General features: G+C 37.8%; 1 protein-coding gene across 3 annotated transcripts in view; it reads left to right on the top strand.

Moving 5' to 3' along the window:
* The window catches only part of tsc1b (TSC complex subunit 1b), a 28,633-nt gene extending 7,468 nt beyond the window's left edge, over positions 1-21,165 (top strand). The window contains exons 4-22 of one of the 3 annotated variants that reach the window (XM_077232830.1): positions 5,140-5,292; positions 5,401-5,545; positions 5,744-5,898; positions 6,969-7,042; positions 7,141-7,319; positions 8,841-8,959; positions 10,384-10,549; positions 10,677-10,795; positions 11,067-11,163; positions 11,615-11,710; positions 11,819-12,431; positions 13,999-14,042; positions 14,918-15,084; positions 15,295-15,477; positions 15,887-15,997; positions 16,152-16,274; positions 16,602-16,789; positions 16,944-17,117; positions 18,887-21,165. In XM_077232830.1, the coding sequence (XP_077088945.1) occupies positions 5,140-5,292; positions 5,401-5,545; positions 5,744-5,898; positions 6,969-7,042; positions 7,141-7,319; positions 8,841-8,959; positions 10,384-10,549; positions 10,677-10,795; positions 11,067-11,163; positions 11,615-11,710; positions 11,819-12,431; positions 13,999-14,042; positions 14,918-15,084; positions 15,295-15,477; positions 15,887-15,997; positions 16,152-16,274; positions 16,602-16,789; positions 16,944-17,117; positions 18,887-19,475 (3,495 nt within the window). In that variant the 3' untranslated portion in view covers positions 19,476-21,165. The remainder of the gene's footprint in view (positions 1-5,139; positions 5,293-5,400; positions 5,546-5,743; positions 5,899-6,968; positions 7,043-7,140; positions 7,320-8,840; positions 8,960-10,383; positions 10,550-10,676; positions 10,796-11,066; positions 11,164-11,614; positions 11,711-11,818; positions 12,432-13,998; positions 14,043-14,917; positions 15,085-15,294; positions 15,478-15,886; positions 15,998-16,151; positions 16,275-16,601; positions 16,790-16,943; positions 17,118-18,886) is intronic. The other 2 variants (XM_077232831.1, XM_077232832.1) reach the window with 2 other exon arrangements.
* Positions 21,166-22,737: the final 1,572 nt, after the last annotated feature.

Genomic DNA, 22,737 nt, shown 5'->3' on the forward strand with positions numbered 1-22,737 from the left:
CTCGCACGATAATTGTACAATTTCTCTCTCGGTCTCACCGAGATCGTATCTGGGCTGATGCAAGAAGATCAGAAGTGCTCAAACAGAAGAAGATTAGGATCTCAGAGGACCTGACGCAGAGGACGAAGGAAGCACGGAACAAGCTGTGGCCTTTGGTGGAGAAAGCTCGAAAGGAGGGTCGCCGTGCTGGCTTTAGGGGCCCAACTGCTATCGTGGATGGAAGGAGGATTTCTGCGGACGATGTCTGATTGTTTTAGAACGTTGGAGGTCGAGAGGATATGCAGGGATGCTCAATGCCGTTTTTGTCTGAAGAACTTTTGTTTGGCGAAATAATTATTGACATTCGCAAAAGCTGACAAATATGTAAGAACATTAATATGTTAAGGTAAGTAAAGGGTCATAACAGAAGCCTAAACCGTTATTGAGGGGTATGGATAATTTTCAAGTTTTGCACTTTATTTGTATTCTGTATATTTCATAACTTTGTTACAATAGTTGTATAGTACTTTTTATTTTTATTTGTATTTTTCTGTTAGGCTACTGTTCATATGCCGGTTAAATTGTCTTGTTTTTCTCTTAATGTAAGGGGGATTCGTGATTTATCTAAACGCAAGGCTTTATTTTTATTTTGTACGTCACAGAAAAGGGATGTTTATTTTTTTCAAGAAACACATTCTTGTTCTGAAGATGAAACCTTTTGGCGCAATCAGTGGGGTAGTGCTAGCAAGGCTTTATTTTGTCATGGTACTAATCACTCCGCTGGAGTTTTGATTTTATTTGACCGTAATTTTAGTGGCTCGATTCTGCAGTCCTTTTCATCTGACAAGGGTAGATGGATAATTGCTGTCATTCTTCTAGGGGATTTTTTCTTTATCTTGGTTAATGTTTATGGTTTTAATAATCATACACAAAATAGCTTATTTTTTCAGGATCTGTCTTCTAAAATTCTTGATTTAAAATGTAAATATCCATCTGCTGCAGTAATAGTTGGAGGAGATTTTAATGAAGCTCCTGACCTATGTCTGGATAGATTTCCGCCAAAACGAGAGTCATGCAGATGTAACACTATTATTAATGATTTTTGTAGAAACCTTTCTCTTTTGGATGCTTACAGGTTTATGCATGATAAAAACTGTTCATATACTTGGTTTAGTAAAGATCTCTCGAGAAAATCGCGTATAGATTACTGGCTTACATCAGACTTTATGTCTTCTTCTATTAGGTCCAGTAGTATCTGTCCTGCTCCCCTCACAGATCATTCTTTTATCGATCTTATTTTATCTGATTCTGGTACTAGTTGTCACAGAAACCCTGGATATTGGAAACTAAATTGTTCTCTACTACATATCCCCTCTTATTGTTTAGGTATTAAGAGCATCATTGAAGATTTTAAAACAAAACCTGGTGTCTCACTAACTTCTAATTGGGAAATGTTTAAATACGAGTGTAGGAAATTCTCTATTCGGTTTAGTAAACAGTTAGCAAAGGCAAAATCTTTAAAATATACCTCTATATTAAACGAAATGAATATAATTTTAGGCAATCAACAGACAAGTGAAGATGATAAAGTAAAACTGCACAACCTTAAAGAAGAATTAAATAACTTGTTTGCTGAAAAGGCTAAGGGTGCCTTTATTAGAGCCAGAGTAAAGTGGCTAGAATTCGGAGAAAAAAATTCAGCATATTTTTTTAATTTAGAAAAGAAAAGAGGGAATTCTAAGAAAATACTTTCTCTAAATATTGAGGGCAATTTGGTTACAGATGAAGCTAGAGTTTCTAATTTTGTTTCCAATTTTTATTCACAGCTTTATTCTTCTTCATTTAATCCTCAGTGTGCTGATAGTTTTTTTGAGAGGGTTCAAGCATTCACACCTATTATAAGTGATGGAAATCGGTCGTCGTGTGAGATGGATTTGACTATGGAAGAGTTGGATATGATTATCCAGAAAGCCCCCCTCAATAAAAGCCCTGGTCCAGATGGATTGCCTTTTGAATTTTATAGGACCTTTTGGCAAGACATAAAAAATCTTGTTTTGGAAGTTTTTAAAGATTGTATAAAGAAAGGTGAATTAACTGAGTCCATGAAGCAGGGCTTGATCACTTTAATCCCAAAGCCTAACAAAGATTCTTCATATTTAGATAATTGGCGCCCAATTACTTTACTTAATTCGGATTATAAACTGTTAGCTTCCATTTATGCAAATAGACTGAAACCATGCTTAGAAGAACTTGTCTCAGTTTCCCAATCTGGCTTCATGAAAGGCAGGCATATAGCAAATAACATTCGACTTGTTTTAGATATGTTAGATTATAATGAATTGATCAAGGATAGTGCAATCATTTTATTTTTAGACTTTTATAAGGCCTTTGACACGGTTGAGCATGAGTTTATGTTTGAATCTTTGCGCAAATTTGGTTTTGGCTCTTCCTTTATTAGAATAGTTCAGACTTTTTACAAAAATATTAACAGCAATGTATCTTTGGTGAATGGTGTTTCTCCCCGGTTTACGATTAGCAGGGGCATCAGACAAGGCTGTCCTTTTTCACCTTTTTTGTTTTTATTAGTCACAGAGTTTCTTAATATTTTTATGACTCGCTGTGTAGATGTTCAGGGTATTGTTGTAGCTGAACACACTTTTCTAATTAGTCAACTGGCGGATGACACCTGTCTGTTTTTAAATGATGAGAAACAGGTTCCTGTTATTTTGGAAGCTTTAAAAACATTTTCTAAGGCTTCTGGTCTCACTGTTAATCGAAATAAAAGTGAAATTCTACCTATTCACAGTCTTGAAAAAGATCATATAGAAGGTATTGAGGTAAAAAATAATGTAAGATATTTAGGCATTTTAATAAGTAAATCACCCAAAGATAGAATTTTAGATAATTTTTCACAACGGACAAAAAAATTAAAGAATATCTTCAATTGCTGGCTACAAAGAAATTTAACTATCTATGGTCGTGTCTTGATTTCTAAAGCTGAAGGTATTTCTAGGATTGTTTACCCAGCCTTGTCCTTATATGTCAACCCCGAAGACTTGCTCATCTATCGACTCTGTATTATTTAAATTCTTGTGGAAAAATAAAACTGAGTGTGTTAAAAGGATGACTCTGATAAGAAATACTTTGGAGGGAGGTGTGAATGCTTTGGACTTTAGTACTCTCAATCAGGTTTTTAAGATCGGTTGGATTAAACGCTGCCTAAATGCTGATTCTAATCTGTTATGGTTTCACATACCTAAATTTATCTTTGAAAAATGTGGGGGGTTACATTTTATATTATCCTGCGATTTTAAATGCAACAAACTTCCGTTCAAGCTTGCTAATTTTCATAAGCAAGCCTTGGAGGCCTGTAAGCTTGCCTTTTGCCACAATTTTTCCCCTCATAGGAGTATTTTATGGAACAATCAGAATGTGCTGCGTGGAAAAAAATCTATCTTTATTAAGGATTGGGTTGACAAAGGTGTTATTTTTGTTTTGGATTTATTAAAGGAGGATGGCAGCTTTTATTCCTACAATGAATTTATCAACCTTTTTGGAGTGGATTCCACACCTAAAGTTTATAACTGGGTTATTAATTCTATTTCACCTAAACTTTTGCACTTGGTTAGGTCATACTGTAGCTACAGAGTATCCGTTTGTGAAATGCCCCAGTTGTCTATTGGAGGTTTGGAGCTTTCCAATGTCAAATGTAACAATTTCTGGATTAGAAGATCTCTTATTAGGAAGATCAGCTGTCATCCCAAAGCTTTTTTCAAATGGAAATTAAATTATCCTTCTCTTTCTATTATTAATATATGGACTGGCATTAATAAGTTTCTGTTACCTAACAAGTGGAAAGAGCTTCACTTTAAAATTCTGCATAATTACTATCCCTGTAACTCTCTTCTTTCTAAATTTAAGTTGGACATCTCTTCACACTGCACATTCTGTTACTCTAATCTTGAAACAATACCACATTTGTTTTTTGAATGTGATTATTCAAGGGAGTTTTGGAGGAAGGTAGCTTGGCTTATTTTTTCTGCTTATTACAAACTCTTTACTTTTGAAGTTACAAATGTGTTGTTTTTGATTTGGGACTCCGGGTCAAAGGAGATGGATGACAGATTAAAACTGCTTACTTTATGTGGCGAGTTTCATCTTCACAAGTGTAAGGTAACTGATTCTAAGCCCAATTTTAGACTTTTTTGTGTTGATTTAAAATTATTTTATGACTCTCTTTGTTTATCAGCTAATAAGAAAGCTGCTAAAACTTCTTTGTTGCTTAAAGAAATTGTGGTTTCATTATAAATTATCTCCTGTTTTTCGGAAGATTACTTTTTTTTTTTTTTTTTTTTTTTTTTTTTTCTTATACTTGTATAATTTTTTGGTTGTGTAGTTTCTATGATTGGTTTGTGAATTATAATTTTATGTATATATATATATGTATATATATATATATATATATATAGATATAGATATATAGATATATTTATTTTTATTATTTTTTATCACGTATAAACTATCCCTTATCTACTGCCTTGCTTTACTTTGAGTTTTATAACTTGTTTTTATTTTTACTTTTTGTGCTTGATACTTGTATCCCCTGTGCTTTTTGTTTAATAAAAAAAAAAAAAAAATATTCTAAACTAAAAAAAAAAAAAAAAAAAAAAAAAAAAAAAAAAAAAAACAGTCATAATCCCACCCACTTTGAAGCGGTACCAACTGCAGTGGAAAAGCAACCGAGCTAAAGCGAACCGAGCCGTGCCACGCCGAGCCAAGTCGTACCACGCAGTGGAAAAGCGAAGCGAGCCGAGCCGAACCGTACTGAGCCGTACCGAGCCGTACCATGCAGTGGAAAAGCGCCAAATGAGCGCAGCGCTGAAAAGGGGCGGGGCTACATAAATTTAAATATAAATATATATATATAAATTATTATATAATTTACGAACAACCCATATCCTTCAGGTAAATAAACAAGGAGCTTTTTTCACAAATGAAAGGAGCTTTTCATCTAACCAGCATCATTTAAACTCCTCTGAGTATTTGTATTTTATTTAATTTATATTTAATAATAATAATAAATGTCTAGGGCAGAGAACAACATTATTAGCTGTTACGTCTGGCCTGTAATGTGACTTGGCTGTGTTGTCTGTTTCTCAGCACCTTTTTGATAAAATGAATGAATGCATGGCTAAAGCCCCCTGTCGCCTGCCCACTCTCACTCTACTGGGTCATGTTGTCCGTAAGCAGCCGTCTTGGATCCACAAGATCGCTCGCTATCCGCTGCTGCTATCTCTCCTCAAATGCCTCAAGGTAAGCTCATAATGTTAAAAATCTTTCAGATATGCTTCTTGATCTTGGTCTCAAGTGCCTGGTTGTTTTGTAACATGCAGTATATATACGATAATTTGTGTGTTACAGACAGACACAGATGTTGTGGTTCTAATAACAGGAGTCCTGGTGCTCATCACACTATTACCCATGATTCCCCAAGCTGGCAAGCACCATCTCTATGAGTTTTTTGATATCTTTGGCCGTCTGGCTTCCTGGAATCTGAGAAACCCAGGTAAGAGTTACTAACATTCAAATACTGTATGACTCTGTTATGCAATATTCTTTTACCTCTGAGGTATGTATTATAGTTCATTAAAAGTCTCTGGATCAGTTTAGTGTCCCACTGAAATCCAGAAAATATGATGAGGCCTCTTTAAAGTAACAGACGAAATGATGGTTAACTAGCTGTATGATCAATCTCTGTTGACAGGACACGTACCAGAGGTTTATCTCATCCACCTGCACGCAAGTGTCTACTCGCTCTTCCACCGGCTGTATGGGATGTACCCCTGCAATTTTGTGTCGTACCTGCGCTCCCATTACAGCATGAAGGAAAACATGGACACTTTTGAGGAGGTGGTCAAGGTGAGCTGTTAGTCATACAGTTTTCCAAATACATAAGATGTAAGGAAATTCCAATTTGCTCATCCTCGTTTTCCCTTACTTTTTAGTTCAGTACAATAAAAGTAGAAGTGACAAAGTGCCTAGTATGATATGAGTTAGGATCTAGGATAGTAAGATGCCCTAGTAATATATTGGTTATCAGTTAATATTATCAGTTGATAATTTGCATATATATATATATATATATATATATATATAAAATATATAGATTATAAATCTATATAATAAATAACTGTTAATCACAATAATTACTGTTAAAAATAATCCTCAGCAAATCTCAAAATGAATATCCATGTTTTACACTGTATACTATAATATTGTGCTGCCTAAATTCACTTTTAGGATTTAAAAGTATTGATTTAGTGTTTGCTGTTTTATTTTTAATTTATATAGACAAAATAGTATAGAATTTGATCTACCATTTATCAATTATTAGCCAAAACATGAAAATAATTATTGGTATACACTATCATTCAAAAGTTTGGAGTGGTACGTTTTTTAAATGGTTTTGAAAGAAGTCTCTTATGCTAACCAGAACTGCGTTTATTAGATCAAAAATATAGTAAAAACAGTAATATTGAAAAATGTTATTACAGTGTCACAGGATCCTTCAGAAATCTAATGCTAAAGAAATATTTTTGTATTATCAATGTTGAAAACAATTGTGCTGCTAAATATTTTTGTGGAATATTTTTGTATTCATCTTTGATGAATAGAAAGTTTAAAAGAACAGCATTGATTTGAAATAGAAATATTTTGAAACATTATAAATGCCTTTACTGTGATTTTCAATTAGTTTAATGCATTCATGACAGCATTAAGGAGTATTCATTTATTAAGAAAACCTTTGAATTTTAGTTTGTGTCTGAATTTTAATATGCTGCGTCAATAACCAGTAAATGTCCAAAAATGACACCTTAAATTGTACCTTAAATTGACTTATGCCATGATTGCTAATAGGGATTGTGTCATTTCAGTCAAATATAACTAGTTATGTTTATTTTGTATTTATACTTTTGTATGTGTTTCAGCCCATGCTTGAACATGTCAGAATACACCCTGAGTTAGTGACTGGAACCAAGGACCATGAACTAGACCCCAGCCGGTGAGGCAATACTGAATCATGTCACTTATTTAATCGCATAAACCACAAATGTCACAGTCAATGTTTATCCTTCATTTGCTCTCTTTTTTTCTGTACAGGTGGAAAAGATTCGAGATCCACGATATTGTTATAGAGTGTGCCAAAGTCTCTCTGGATCCGAAGGAGGCGTACTGTGAAGAGGGCTATGCCAGCATGCCTGAGCATTTCTGTGCTCATCTACAACAACGTCCGGCTGATTGCACTGCCAGCCCTTACGGTGACTTCCACAGTAGCTACGGTAACACCCTCGTCCTGTCTGAATTACTTACTCAAACTTTGCATACTGGAATACAGCACTTAAAGAGGATCATATGATGCTATTTTAAAAGTTCATTATCCCTCTGTTGCTGCTCGCGTGGCGGTCGAAAATGACAGAACTTTATTTATTTTCTTATTACAATGAAATGAATGTACTATATATACTAAATATATTTTTTTATGTAATAGTTTGTATTTTTTTGGGATTTTATGGTACTAAATTATATTTATGGAATAGTTATGATCCATTTAATCACTTTTTGAGCATTGACCTGAAAAAGAAATTTCCAACTCAAACTGTAATAAACCTTGAATGCTTTGTAGCACATACTTAAGTTTGCTATCTTTTCAAAGAAGACACTTGGCAGATTATTGCTGAAGTTAAAAAGTGAAACTAAAGAAAAGTTATAGAAGCTTAAGTTTATTATTATAAAAACTGCATAAAAATACTATTTTTAAGTTTTATATGAAATGTATATTATCCAAAACATATTGTTTTGCTCTAAAACTGTGAGAAAATCAAAGCTCCTTACCATAATTGTGAGTTTCAGCTTCCAAGGCATCTAAAGCAATTGAAAACACACAGTTAATAATGTTGTCGGTATTACCATATCAGTTCTAGCCTAAGTCGGTTTCAAGCCGATCGATCTGAACCAATTTAGCAAGGACGACTTGAACAGAACGTTTCACAGTGGTAAGTTTTTGTTTTGTAACTCTTACCTTTCAGCGATACAATGTTATAATGGTTTAATTTGCCTTCTTCACTAACAACTTTATGTCCTGAAATAAACTTTGTCCATATACAGAAGTGTATATTTCTAATTTATACACTTCTGTATTTATACACTTCAAAGTGTGTAGAGCCGGCTTTGTATTCATCCAGGTTCAGGAAGCTGTCCTCCGTAAAATGCGCTGTACACAAGCTAACTTTTGGGTTGTTCTGCTCAGGAACAGTGTTACAAATTAATCTAAACCACTGATTCCTAATTTCATCCATTTTCGGAAGGCCAAAGAAAGGGGTTTTGCTTTTGCCTTTAGGTGGGCATTATGCTAATATTTCACATTGTGACGTAGACGTTGGCGGGAGCAACATCTTTAACATTTAGTCTTTAACATAAATTAATCCCTTTGTGGGAAACTTTAAGCTTTGTAACTTTGCAGATCGTATACATACACAAACAGATACATTACACACTAAAGGAAAAGGAAAACATTAAAAAGCATCATGTGTTTTTTTTTATCCTAGACATGGTGTTGTGACTATATAAATAGATGAAGGGTCATGAGTTCAGTTCCCAGGGAATGTTTGAAGTGATAAAATGTATATCTTTAATACACGACTAAATAAAAGCATCGGCCAAACGCATAAATGTATTTGGAAATGAAGTTAGACAACTTATCCAGCATTCTAATTCAGTCACAGTCTATTTCCAGGCAAACTCTGCTTTTCTAGTAGCGACTGGATGTTTTTTGTGGACATAATTTTTCCGTCCCTTTCCAGGAAGTTCTTCCTCAGCTCATTACTCCACCCCTCGTCAGCCTGTCGTCCCTCCCTTGGCCCTGTCCTCTTTCTCAGGGAGTCAGCCCCCCTATCGCAGCCCCACTGGAACCCGTCGGCAGGTAAGAGCACAACCAATGGTGTGAAGTGGAACTACCTGTTTGAATCCAAGAAATCAGTGCGCTGCATATAAAATGTGTAAATAACCTTATCCAGTGCAGGAATTGGCATCTGCTTCTCTCCTCCCTCTTGTTGTTTGTCAGCTTGTCAGCTGTTGTCCATAAATCACCCATCCCTGAACCCCTCCCTTCCTGTTGCACACCAGAGCTTCCCCTCCCTCTCCCACCATGAATCATCTCCTTGTTCTCCAGGCAGTCTGAGGAGCTGAGAGGAAAGGAGGGGAGAGGTGTTGAGTCATTCCGGTGGGTGTTCAGGGCTTTAAAAAGAGAGAAACATGCCATCTCTTAGCTGACGCAGAAACGGTTGTCTTGACAATGTGAATGACGCAAGAGCTCTTTCTCCTTGTCACCTCCCACTATCAGGACTTTTATTCTGACTGCTCTGCTGATGGAAAACAAACAGCATTGTGTTTGTGTTCTAGTGAGGCTTAATAGCTATTGACATTTGGTCAAATATTAATGTTTTTTTGGTGTGATTATGGTTTAAATTTCTCACAATTCAAGATTAGGCTATGTGATTTCAATTATGTTGTGATTTGATATTTTCTATTAGTGGGGCACTGATAGGGGATGCAGATAATGGCTATTTTAACACTGAGGGAAGGTGGGATGGGGAAGGTGCCTTTTAAAATATAGTTCTTTTGCTGAGTTAAATGCAATAATATATTACTTTAAATTAATGTGCTAAATCTTGATCTAAATCTTAAAATAGGCAGGAACATTTAAATATACAATATTGGGTGATAAAAATTGGCCATAACCAATATGTGCTTCCCTTTTTACTTTACTACACTTTTACAAGCATTATGGCATACGTTCGCACAATATGCAAATACATTATGAAACTGCTGGCAAAAGTTTACATTTGGTGAAATGTCAGTGTGTATACAGTACTGTTAAAAAGTTTTGGGTTGGTAAGTTTTTGTTTTTTATGTTTTTGAAAGAGTGCTTACAAAGGTGACACAAACTACTGTGGAAACAGTCAGATTGTGAAATATTATTACAATTTAAATAAATGTATTCCTCTGATGACAGCTGAATTTTCAACAGCCGTTACTCCAGTCTTCAGTGCCACAGAGTCCTTTAGAAATCATTCTAATTTGCTGATATGTTGCTCAAGAAACTTTCCTTATTATTAATTTGAAAACAGTTGTGCCGCTAAGTATTTTTGTGGAAAGTGGGATACATTTTTTTCTGGGTTCTTTGATGAATAAAAAAGTTCAAAAGAACTATATTTACTTTAAAATAGTAATCTGTTGTAACAATGTAAAAAGTCTTTGCTGAATAAAATATTAATTTCTAAACCCTCTTTACCCTCTGAAGAAGCAGTCAAGGGACTTATTTTGTGTGTGCTTGTTTATTTATAGAACTCCAGCTGTGAATTTAATGCAGCATATGGTGTTAAGGATTCCCTCTGGAGCCCCTCCTCCCACTGTGGAATGGCCACACCCCCTTCCTCCCGTGGGATGTCACCGAACCCGGAACTGTCCCAGAGTGCCTCTTACCTATCGAGCCGCCTCTACAGCACACCTGGTGACTATACTGTCTATGTTTGTCCGCAAACAACTTTGATAATTAGCATGTTGGCACAGGAAGGCACATCAGGGTGTTCATTTCCTCAAGCACTAGTATGAATTTGGTCTTGTCACCTTTCCTGCAGCGGGTGGCAAAGTCACCCCGTCATCCAGCACCCCTGCGGCCGCCTCACCTCCTCCCAGCTTCTCCGATGAGTTTCCCCCTGTGTCTCTGCCACGCAGTACCGCTAGCCCGCCATGCAAGGTATTTTGTAGAGGATGAACCTTTGTGCAAATCTGTAGGATTTCCTTAATGAGATCTTCTGCAGAATACTTAAAGATATTTTGAAAATTGGTTTTGTCAAAAATAGTTGAAACGTTCTTCATTGAAGACCGAATTTAAATTTTTGAGTGAACCGTTCCCTTTAAGACTTCCTATACCTTCTCTTGTTAAAACTACTTCAAGTCTGCTCTGAGATCATTTTGCTTGTGTATAGTTTCACTACAAGCTCTTTTAACTTTTATGTGCTCCATAGGACAGTAGACCTTTAGACCACACCAAACCCGTCTTGGTCAGACAGGAGCCAGTCAGAGAGCTTGAGAAAATTGGACCTGAAACGATCAATCACAGAGGTATGTTACGAGTAAGAATTGTTTTATCGTAACTAACATAGCCTGATTGAAGTAAAGGTTTGATTTTCTTTATAGAGTTAGTAGAACTATTTCTTTAACCTTTGGCATGGATAACCTTTTAAAGTGCTGAGCGGAAAAGGCAAGTGTTATGGGTCGTTCACATCAAGGACGGTATACGATAACTATAACTTTTTAACAATCATTGGAATTTTATGAGTCCACAACCACACCACAACAGAAACATGATATCGTTGAAAACACTTTCAGAATTTTTTTTGACAGCCAATCAAAATCCAGCCAACTTTAAGGAGATTGAGCATTTAAAGCGTCGTTGTGTGGCTATCGTGTGTTGGTGTGGATGCTAATATAGTTATTGTTGTAGTTATCATTCTTGTTGTTAATGGGCCTTTAGATGTGTCATTATTAAGACCGAGTCTTTTATCTGACCCAGATGGCAGAGGTGAGAACACGCCAATGACCCTGACCGAGCTCTCCGTGTACATGAAGGAGCAAGAACAAATGAGGATCGAGAAAGAGCGGGAGGATGGTATGAACTAGAGTTTCTTTCACACTCACACTTCCTCAGTTGTGTCCTTTCCCAACAGACAAACTAATTCATTAAACAACAATCATTTTCTGTCTCCCATCCTGTCAGCTGCCATCACAGAGGAGCTTCTAAAGTTAACCGAGGAGAAGAAAGATTTAACCGGCCTTCGTGGCTTTGACTCTCCGTTCTACAACACCACGGAGACCCTGACCGGCACACAAGAGAAACACCTGCCCTCTTCTATTCTCTGCGGCTTGATTAGAGACCCACACAACGCCATCTCCACACCTGACAAGACTGAGATCACACCCGGGGACAGAGGCAGAGCGAGTAGAGGCCCGTCCCAGGAGCAGCCATGGTCTTTCCAGCCAGTGTTCATGCCCATCGAACACTCAACCCACAGCCAACTCCATCGGAGCTCTTCCGCACCGGAGGACGAGGCCTTGAAATACGGCCTCTGCTCCCCTAGCCCGTGCAAACCGCCACCCCTGCCGTACGAGGCTCTGTTTGACATGGCCCTGCCTCGGGCGGCCTCTCTCTTCGTAGGGAGGAAGACCACAGAGATTGTGCAGCGAGTAGCCTTTGAGAGGTTCCAGAGAGGTGATGTGAGCAAGCAAGGGGAGGAGGAGGGTGTGGAGGGCGTTGTGTCTGCCTCCCCCCTGGAGGTGCTGGATCGCCTCGTGCAGCAGGGCGGTGACGCCCATGATAAAGTGCTAAAGAGGTAAGCCCTTTTGCTTTTACGGTTTGCAATAATTCAAGCTTGTGGTCATGTGTGGTTAAAGATCTTGCCTTGTAACCAAAAGTTTGCAAGTTCAAAATATGATCAATGGGTTGTCTCTGTTGTGTCCCTGAGACACTTAACCGCATATTGTAAACCCTAACCAGACTTTCCATGATTCCACCAAAACATGTGAAATGACAAAATCAAGGCCAATCAAGGCCTATTTGGAGAAAGACTTTCAAGTGGTCCTGGCAAGCTCGTACCTCCAAGTCATTGGCATTTGTTATTAAGTCGAGTCTAATTAGCTATATTTATATATGTTTTATACAATAAAGATTGTTTCAAAGCAGCTTCACAGTAATAAACAGGAAAATAATAGAATCAATGATGCAAATTTCAAATATAAGACACATTCAAATTCTTCAGTAAAGCAGCTCCAAAAAAAGGCAATCGTTTCGTCATTTAGCAGTTCAAGTCAGTTAAGTGTTGAGTCAGTTCAATAACTGTAAAGTTCATCAATTATGAAACAAGTTCAATTCAGCCATAAGCAACTCTATAGAAGCCAACAGCTTTTAATTGTAGTGTCTGTTCTCTAACTGAACTAAATTATTTTTATTAGGCTACTATTGGCTGAGTAACTTTTATTGTCTCTATCTGTCGCTCTCTCACATATTTGATCTCAACAATAATATCACTCTCAAATGAATAATTTTTACCGACCGGTTTAGGCGCAGTCTGGAGCCCTGATAACTGTTAATTTTGGAAAATTCAATAATTATGAAACGAGTTCAGTTCACCTATAAAGAAGCTCTACAGAGACAAGAGTGTCATCATCCAACTCAATTCAGTTCAAGTTTTGTTCTCATCTGCCATTTCTATATTATAGATGTATTTTTACAATGTTTCAAATTGACTGTAAAATTCTGGAGTTGAGTAACACTGATTCAGATTTCAGAGTTTGCTTGGTCTTCATATGCTTGGAACTCTTGGAATTACGATATTTTCGACTCCACGTAAACATCCACCCTGAACATCTTAACAGCCATGTAGCAACATCCCAGAACACCCTAACATTTGTATAACATGCTAACAATCTTTTAAACACCCTCCTTATGATGAATAACTCGTTTTCTTTAGAAAATGTAAAACATTCTAGTTTAGTTTCCAATCTATAAGACTTGCTAAAGGGCTGCTGGTGTTGCTCTGAGGCTCTTTAAGAAGAACTGGATCAGACTAGTTACAGATTTGCCCACTAACTCGCTATCACACTGAAACAACTGTCTGCTTTGTCTCGTGTCACATCCACTGCCACGCAAATCAGTCCACAGCGCAACAGCAGAGCCTGTGTTAACCAAAAACAATCAGAGCTCTTTCTGTCTCTCGCTCCTCTTGGCCTATACAGGCCATATCTGAAAACACATAATTGAGGTGTTTTGGCTCTGGTCAGAGAGGGTTCTGTGAGAAAAGGCTTGCTCTGCCAGAAAAGCAGTGTGTCCGAAATTATTTTCACATTGCCACTGACCTTGTTGATTCCCTCTTTTTTCAACATTTCCGCAATCACTCTCAGATTGCCCCTGCCAAGCAAGTCAGCTGACTGGACACACTTTGGAGGTAAACAACATTGCATGAGCACACATGCAGCTACTTGGGGAAAAGTGGTTCTTTCAGAGTACAGAGAAATAATTCTTGTGTTTTCAGCCGGGGATAAACATTTAAATGAGTATTAAAGGTATAGTACAACCGAAAATGAACATTCTGCCATCATTTACTCACCCTTATGGCTTCCAAAGTTAGAAGTATGATATTTTGAAGAACAATGGTAATTCAACAGTTTTGGACCCAATGAAATTGCATTGAAAAAAATATATTTTATGTTCCACAAAAGAAAGAAAGACTTGACTAAATGGCAACTTTTTAATTTTTGAGTAAACTAAGTAATTTGTACATTTAAAATAACAATTTATACCTAAAGTTACGAATCATGCTTTAGACATATATATTTAAAATGTACACATGCATGTACACTTATACTTAAATGTGCCATAGAAAATACTATTTTCATCTCCTCAGGGTGGACCCCGTATGGTGGCGGCCATCTTTATTATCATGTGACAAGCTGATTAATGCACACTTTATTTCAGTAACACCCCTATTATCAGACACTTTTAGTTGTGTAATAAATTAGTAATGGGTGACAAATATACACATCTTTAACCTATCCTATACCTATATTTAATGGTGTTAGTAACTGGAGAATTTTTATTTTTGGAATGATGTTTTTGAGTATACAAGAACCCTGCCCCAAAAAAGGGCACTGGTAAAACATCTATTTTAATATTTATTGTTTAAATTCAATATTTTTGATTTATATGATGTTTGAAAAGAGCTACTTTTAAATGGCATTCAATGGACAAAGATGCCTTTTGCAAGCAGAATAAAAAAATGTCTTAATTACTTTAATGCTTAAATTTCTCTCTCATGCACAGGTTCTGCTCCTCTGGATGAGCTGCAGACACTGCGCAGTCAGCTTCTGTTGCTCCACAACCAGCTCCTGTACGAGCGCTACAAGCGAGAGCAGCATGCTGTACGTAACCGACGTCTGCTTCGGCGCATCATCAATGCTACCGCGCTCGAGGAGCAGAACAACGCCATGGTACCTTGAACACAATTTCGAAAAACATTTTCGACCTTTCGAAAAGCGTTCGGTTTAAGTCATCGGTTAGATTTAATGCCACAAGATTTAAAATAGTGAATAGTTCTTCAAAAGGCTAGTTTTGTGGTACCAAACATTCACCTTTGTTGACCACTAGAGGGGGACAGAGACTAATGCAGTTGATTTGTAAATCTGTATTTGTTTCAACAGAAGGACCAGCTGAACCTGCAGAGTGTGGATATCTTGTCTCTGAGAGAAAGTCTGCAGGTGGAGCAGCAGAGATACCGGCAGCTCTGGGACGACCGAGAGACTGTAGTTACACGTCTGCACAGCCAGATTCGCCAACTACAGCAGGCCAAGGATGACTACTACACCAAAAACCAAGAGTTACAGGTGCTTTAAACACTTCTGTCTTCTTGACTCACACATAGTAAGAATTTTTATTCTTGTCATGGCAAAGCTGGATTTTCAGAAGCCATTTCTCCAGCTTCAGTCTCCCATGATCCTTCAGAAATCATGCAAATATACTAATTTGCTGCTTACTATACCCCCCCCCCCCCCCCAACCCTATTTGATGCATTTATTTGAAATGGCAAAGATATTTAATAAAAAAGATTTGTCACTTTTGAACAATTTAATGTATCCTACCTTAATAATAAAAAAATAAGTTGTATAAAAAAACACTTACTGAGCCCGAAACTTTTGAATGGTAGTGTATTTAATTTGATGGTAGCAAATGAGATGGCCACAACATTCAGAAACAGTATGATTATTTACTATGTATCTGTGATGCTCCACTCAGAGTAAGCTACAAGAATGCCAGAAGCGAATAGGTGAGATGGAGGCGGAGCTTCAGAAGGCGAATAACAAGGTGTGCCACACGGGACACCTGCTGAACCAGCTCACTGTCAAGGTAAAAATAATCACCCCTTGTCTCTTGAGTTCCAAAAAGAGACAGTTTCCTGTAGTAAATGATGATTTTTGGTTTTGGAGTGAACTGTTCCTTTAATTTTTTGAGTATGATGTCATTATCATCATTATTTTCCCCATCATCGTTTTTTTTTTAGTTGTCGTCGAGTGAAAGTATTCAACAGCAGTTGAGTTTTCTGAATAAGCAGCTGTTGCTGTTGGGAGAAGCTCATAAACTGTGTGTTCAGGAGCTGCATCAGGCTGGACCGGATACTAGCAAGGTACAAGTCAAAATAACAAATTACCCAGCATCTCTTTCATCTTTGCCATAAATCAGATTTACATTATTTAACATTTTAACATTTATTCATTTAGCTGACGCTTTTATCCAAAGCGACTTACAATTGCTATATATGTCAGAGGTCGCACGCCTCTGGAGCAATTAGGGGTTAAGTGTCTTGCTCAGGGACACATTGGTGTCTCACAGTGTATTCGAACCCAGGTCTCTCACACCAAAGGCATGTGTCTTATCCACTGCGCCATCACCACCCTGCGCCATCACCACCACCACATTATATTCTCTGTCTTCCTCCACTTCTCTCCTGTAGGAGGTGCAGATGCTCCAGATGTCCTGGGGGAAGGAGACAGAGCACCTTAAGCAGAATCTGTTACTTCAGAGCCAAAAGCTGGATGCTGCTCAGCAGAGAGTGGCGGAGCTGGAGACTCAAATCTCGAAGAAAGAGCACCTGATCGCAGAACAAAAGAAGTTTCTTGAAGATGTCAAGGCTCAGGCCAAGTATGATCTGAAGGCTGTGTATATCATACAAACAACTTATCTTTACATTATTAACTCTTGAAAACTCCCACTCCGTGTTCTATATGATATGCTTTCTTGTTTAATTCTATCATTTTACAATGTCTGACAACTGCTCTTATTCGCCTTGGCTTAGAGGGGAACTGCAGGCCTCTGAGAGCAGATATCAGGCACAGAGGCGGGTAACTCTGGCTCTGCAGACTGAGCTTTTGCAGCTTTACAGCAGGCTGGAAACAGAAGACTCCTCTGCCACTGCTTTAGCCTTACCGGCAGAGGGCGTCACCGAGCCCCGCAGTTCCACCGAGCCCAGGTAGGACTGGAAAAACGTGAAAACTATAGTGTCATTCAAATATACATCAAATATAAGCAGGTATGTTGCATTTTGTCCGGCCCAACCTACTACTACTTCTGTGTTTGTATGATTTTATGATATGCCATTGGCAAAAAATTGTTGGCAAACGTAACTGCTTTCTATTCTTTATTAAAAGCACACTTAAGTACTTCGATACCACGGCTAAAACTACTAGCCTAACTAATAAAAGACAAGTTAACAGTCAGTAATAAAATAAGAACAAATACTCTAATTACAAGCATAGATAAATGCAAAAGAATAAAGTTACAAATAAAGGAATAGGAATATCCATGTACAGAAATGTAAAATAACACTATAGTCTTATAAATACAGATTAATCTTTGTTAAAGCTTTGTTTTGTTGTTTGATTTATATAAATGACATAGACCACAGTAGGTGTTAATAGGTTGCTGACACTTTAAAACCTAATAAATGTATACAATAATGAGACATATCAGATTTCTTTCCACACATGACTTTCCACACATGACCTCTCAACTGTTTGCATTCACTTGAGACACAAACAACTGTTTAAAGGTAGGCACACACCAAACCGACGCCAAAAAACTATAGCGCCGATGAAAGCCGATTGTGTTGTCGCCTCACGTCGCCTGCATCGGGGAAAAAAGCTGCACTTGAACACACCGAGAGAACTACAGCCGACTGTCAGATAGCATGCGCGTTCTGCACCTGTGTGTAAATGAGACAACTGTCTATTTCTGCAGATATATTCATCTATATTCGTCATTAAAAAAGGGAAACCGACGCTGAAGATACACAAACCGTAAACAAAGCAGTGCGTGCTTACCGTTTTGAATATCGATCCTGCTGATCACTTTCTTTATTTCACTCCGCTCATGTTAATGTTAAAATATTCGCCAAGGAACACGTAAGATGACGTAACATTAGAACAGCCTTCTATCTGTACCGTTTTGACTTCTTTGCTTGCTGTTTTGCTGTTATTCTCATGCACTGACTCGTTCACTAAGCTGAAAAGCCAGAGTTCTCTCTCTCACCGACGGCACAACGCGATTCTACATGATGAATCGTCCCAAATAAGCCAGACGACGTCCAACTAGAGCCAAAGGTGCGGAACAAAATAAAAAAACTACATCGTCCAACGCTCAAAAATGGCCTGACGTTACCCGACAGCGATTGTTGGCTTGGTGTGTCCCAGGCTTTCGAGAATTCTTGCTGAGAGTATTTTGACATAATTTTGTGTGTATGTCCGTTCAAGCACAAGAAGACACGAAAGAGGAATCAATTCACTAGCCGGAATCAAATCGGATCACGATAAAAGTGCGCATTTCCCGAATATAGGCCGCCTCTTGCGCTTAAATGGTTTAAAATTGCTTGAATGTGTAGACTGGCAAATCAAAATCATATGCGCGTCGCCCGATATATATCGTGAATGGCTAGGTAATTTTAGGCTAAAATTAGGCTATTTTTCATCCTATATTCATTTTATTTTTATGTTATAGTTATATCTTGCATATCTAATAATTATCTTTCCAAAGTACTTGCCTTTATTACTGTACGAAAAGATAATAGGACACCAATTTCTTTCCAGTTTTCGTGTCATGTTTATTAAGGGGTCTGTTTGTGGGTTACTTGATTATTGTGCATTTTCTGGCATTTTGGAGCCCCTCCCCCAAAACCTCAATGTCATTGTTGCATAAAATTCTTAAGATTGTGAAATTTTTTTCTGGTTGTTTCCGGTGTCACAGTGTCATAGTGTTGGACGGCGCAGTAAAAACAGCCACCAAAGAGGACGGCAAGTCATCTCAGTCTCCGCGTGGCAATGGCAGCACTTTATCTCCAGGGCAGGCCAAGGCCAGCCCTTCCCCGACCAACTCTGTAAATGGCAATCGAGACACTCCCCCACCTGTCCTAGTGGAACCGCCCCCTCACCATCCTCATTCCCCGCTGGGACCCCCAGGACCCGTGGTCCCTTCTGACACCCCGGTCACCGTAGGCTCCTACCCCAGCGCCAAGAGTTTTCTGGGTATGCGGGCAAGAGAGCTGTTCCGAAACAAAAGCGAGAGCCAGTGTGACGAGGATGAAGACCCGCCTCCGCGTCTCACTGGCCTATCGCAGGGCCTGAAGACTGAGCTCTGCGTGGAGCCGACAACAAAGAGTACGCCCATCTCCACTGCTGCGCAGAGCTTCACGCTCCTCGCATCTGCTAAAGAAACCCAACCTGATACTCAGAGAGCCAAAAACCGAAACACCTATGGCTCACGATGCCCAGAGAGGCCCAGGCAGCAACCCATAAGGATCATGGACTATAACGAAAGTCATCAGGAGCACAGCTAAAGTTATGGGGAAATGGTGAAAAAGAGGGAGGTAGAGATGTGCGAATTTAGATTATTAGAGCATAAGGCTAGACTCTTTCAATTTTCAGTGTTATCTGTCACATTTCCACAAGCCGACAACAGGATTTGGAGCCAATAAATCAGTAAAACCCTCACCAAGATTAGATAATTGGAAAGCATGGACTTAAACAGCGTGTATAGAGGTGGTCACACAATGTCTTTTAGTTACCCCACTGCGTTGTTCACCAGAAATGTCACCGCTGCTTCTCTTATTTTTTCTTTTTTTGCTAATTTATCCGCTCCCTTTATCCAAGTAATTCTTGCAGCATGTGGAAGCTTTGCATTTATGCTGTGAGAAGCAATATAAGTTGATACATCTGTAGTAATGGTACAATGCTTACACCCTCACAGCTCACCCGCACAGAGCTGAAGTGTGTGTTTGGATGCCAGGTGGCGAGGCGTCAGTCGGTTGGACGGTCGTCTTGTGCCAAGCAGGAGTCAGCTTTTCTTTAAAACCATCAGGTTTTTACCTTTTAGACACGTCAAGCTCAAGTCATGTTGATCTTTACTATGTTTCTGTGTATGTGCGTTGTCTGTGTGTGTGTATGTGGAACATGATGGCCTGTATCCCAGACTTGATTCTGGGTTAAATTGCACTGTCAGTTGTTATTCATTACAGAACAAATCTGGATACAAAATATGATACAGCCAAATGAGAGGAAGGTTGGAAATGTTTTAATATTTTTTTAAATTATTTATTTTTGTCCTGTCCTCCTTTTAGCTTTTTTAAGTATTACCAGTCAGGCACCAGTGCTTTTAAAAGTTTTATAGCATTGAACAACAGCCATAGATTACTAGTCAAACCTAGGAATCTTATCCTTCTTTAATCTCTATAAAACATCATAATTAAAATCTAGATGGCCATTTTGAAGCCTTATCCCACTATTAAATAAAAGTAATTGGCTTTGACGATACTAACCTTCAGTCACAAGCTCAGTCATCATGTTCGCTCAGAACTTCTATAACTGAAAATAGTACGGATGATCTGTCTTTTTCCCTCTCACTTTAGCGCACTGCAGATGTTCAAGTATATTTCTAATTTTGCTTCCTGAGTGCCAAATACTGAATTAGACAAATACAGTATTTTGTAGAGCTTAAATGTACTGGTTTTTGTTGTATTATTTGAGCACATAATTTCTTATACTACCACATATCAGTTTGAGAGGGTAAATACAAGACTCAAGTTTTGTCGAGCTGGAAGTATGTGGACCGTAGCGATGAGAGCTATATGATGCCAAGAAAACAGTGTATAATATCTACTTTGGCTAAAATGGCTACGTTGCTAGTCAAGTGTCATATACGAATTGCAGATGTGGTAAGTCACACTCAAATTGTTCCCAAATCCTGTTGTCCCCTTGAAGTCTCTGCTGTTCCTTCTGCCTTGCTATCTAGAGCATGTACAACAATCCTCTTTTAATGCCAACAGCAGGAACTATGACTTAAGATACAAGGTACAATCAGCGTGAAATGAAAGGAACGTTTGAATATTAGCTCCTTTGCTGGAGATGAAGGTTTTGGCGGTTTGTTGTGGGAGGGAAGGAAGGGTCAGTTGGAAAAGGTTCTTAAAGCAGTTGCTTGTGTTAACTGTGAATGACAAAAATAAAATCGTCTTCAATGTTTTGCACTACAAATTTGGGGTTGTCTTGATTATTTTCCTCCTTGATTAATTTCGCTTTGATGTCTGAAATGGAAATGTAATGTAATTTTAGGCCTATAAATGGCTATGCTGGAAATAAAACATCACTTCCTTGGCTGTTGCCTGTAAGGATTTGGATCTGATTTAAATGGGCAATGCTTGTTTCAGAAATGTTACAACAGACAATTGACATTTGGTTTTTTAGGTGTACAAAATGCATTTGAGCACATTTAAGTCACATGTAATGTATGGATTTCATTGCATTTCAGTTTCAAATTCACTTTATATTTTATTTAATTGTAATGTTTAATTAGTTAAAATGCAAGAGAGCAGAATATAGTTTAATAAATTACAATGTTTGCAACTGGAAGAAAGAGACTTTAATTTCAACACAGTTTTCTTTTGATCGAGCACCTGCTGAATTACTTTACTTTAAATTAATGTTTAATTAGCTATATTCGAATGCATTATAATTTAAAACCTAATAAACAATACTCAGTTTTTCTAACCGGCTTTAGAAGACTTGGAACACCATACAGGAGTTGAACCACAGGTGTCTTTTTGTGTTTGTCTTTAGGTTTGACATCTTTAGTCATTATTGATTTAGTTTGTATTGAAAGACATTTTATTCAAATTTCTCCTTTTGTGTTCCACAGGTAAAAGACATTTGTTTTGATTTACGTGAATTGAGTCATCTCTGCATGGAACTATATTTCAGTTCCAAATATTTTTTAGGATCATAGTATTTTTAAAAAAATATATACATTTGAACTATATATATATTTTTTTCATTGTTGCTATTATTATCATTGCCAAAAACGATGATAAAACAGTTTGGCAAAATGAAAAAATGTACAATTTTTTTTTTGTTTCGTTTAAAAAACAATTTTCCAACATTTTATTCATTGAAGGCCTATTTATTTTTTTACGTGATATGACCATAGGCTATGACTAATGAAATATTTCTTAAAAGTAAGCAGATAATCATCAGCAATATTCATCCACAAAGTAGTTCTTCACGTGATCGACGGCTAGAGGGCACTGTTGCTCTTGATAATATCAACTATCAATCAACAATCAACAGGTGCAGTCGAAACGCTATTGAGCGTTATGGCTCAAGGCAAGCATATCTGCAGATTAGCATGCATGTTCATTTGAGGTCAGACGATAGATAGCATGCAACTTTTTGCCCTTCCCTGTGAAAAACATGCAGTTCTGTAAGATTAAGTAGATGTCCTGGTCTTTAGCTTGCTGGTCTTAGCTGGTCGTCCTTGTCTCGTCAGTTGGCTGGTTTTTGAGTAGGCTAGGTCTAGATAACATCCAGTTTAGTAATCTAGTTTTGGCCTGGCTGGGAGACCACCACTTTTCCCCACCAGTTAATTATTATTTAAGTTAGGCCTTTTTACTTACAAAAACAGTAATTTTCATCCATTAAGCCAGATGTCCAAATAGCAAATTTGTGAACCAAATGGAGTTCAAACAGCTTATATTTTATGTAGATAGTGACCTAAACATATGGTACAATTATTCCCTCTGGCGTCTTTTTTTTAAATTCAGTGGCAGAGCG

This window comes from Siphateles boraxobius, unplaced genomic scaffold, assembly GCF_051911475.1.
Source record: "Siphateles boraxobius isolate OS27281-9 unplaced genomic scaffold, OSU_SipBor_1 18, whole genome shotgun sequence".
In the NCBI taxonomy this organism is placed as follows: Eukaryota; Metazoa; Chordata; class Actinopteri; order Cypriniformes; family Leuciscidae; genus Siphateles; species Siphateles boraxobius.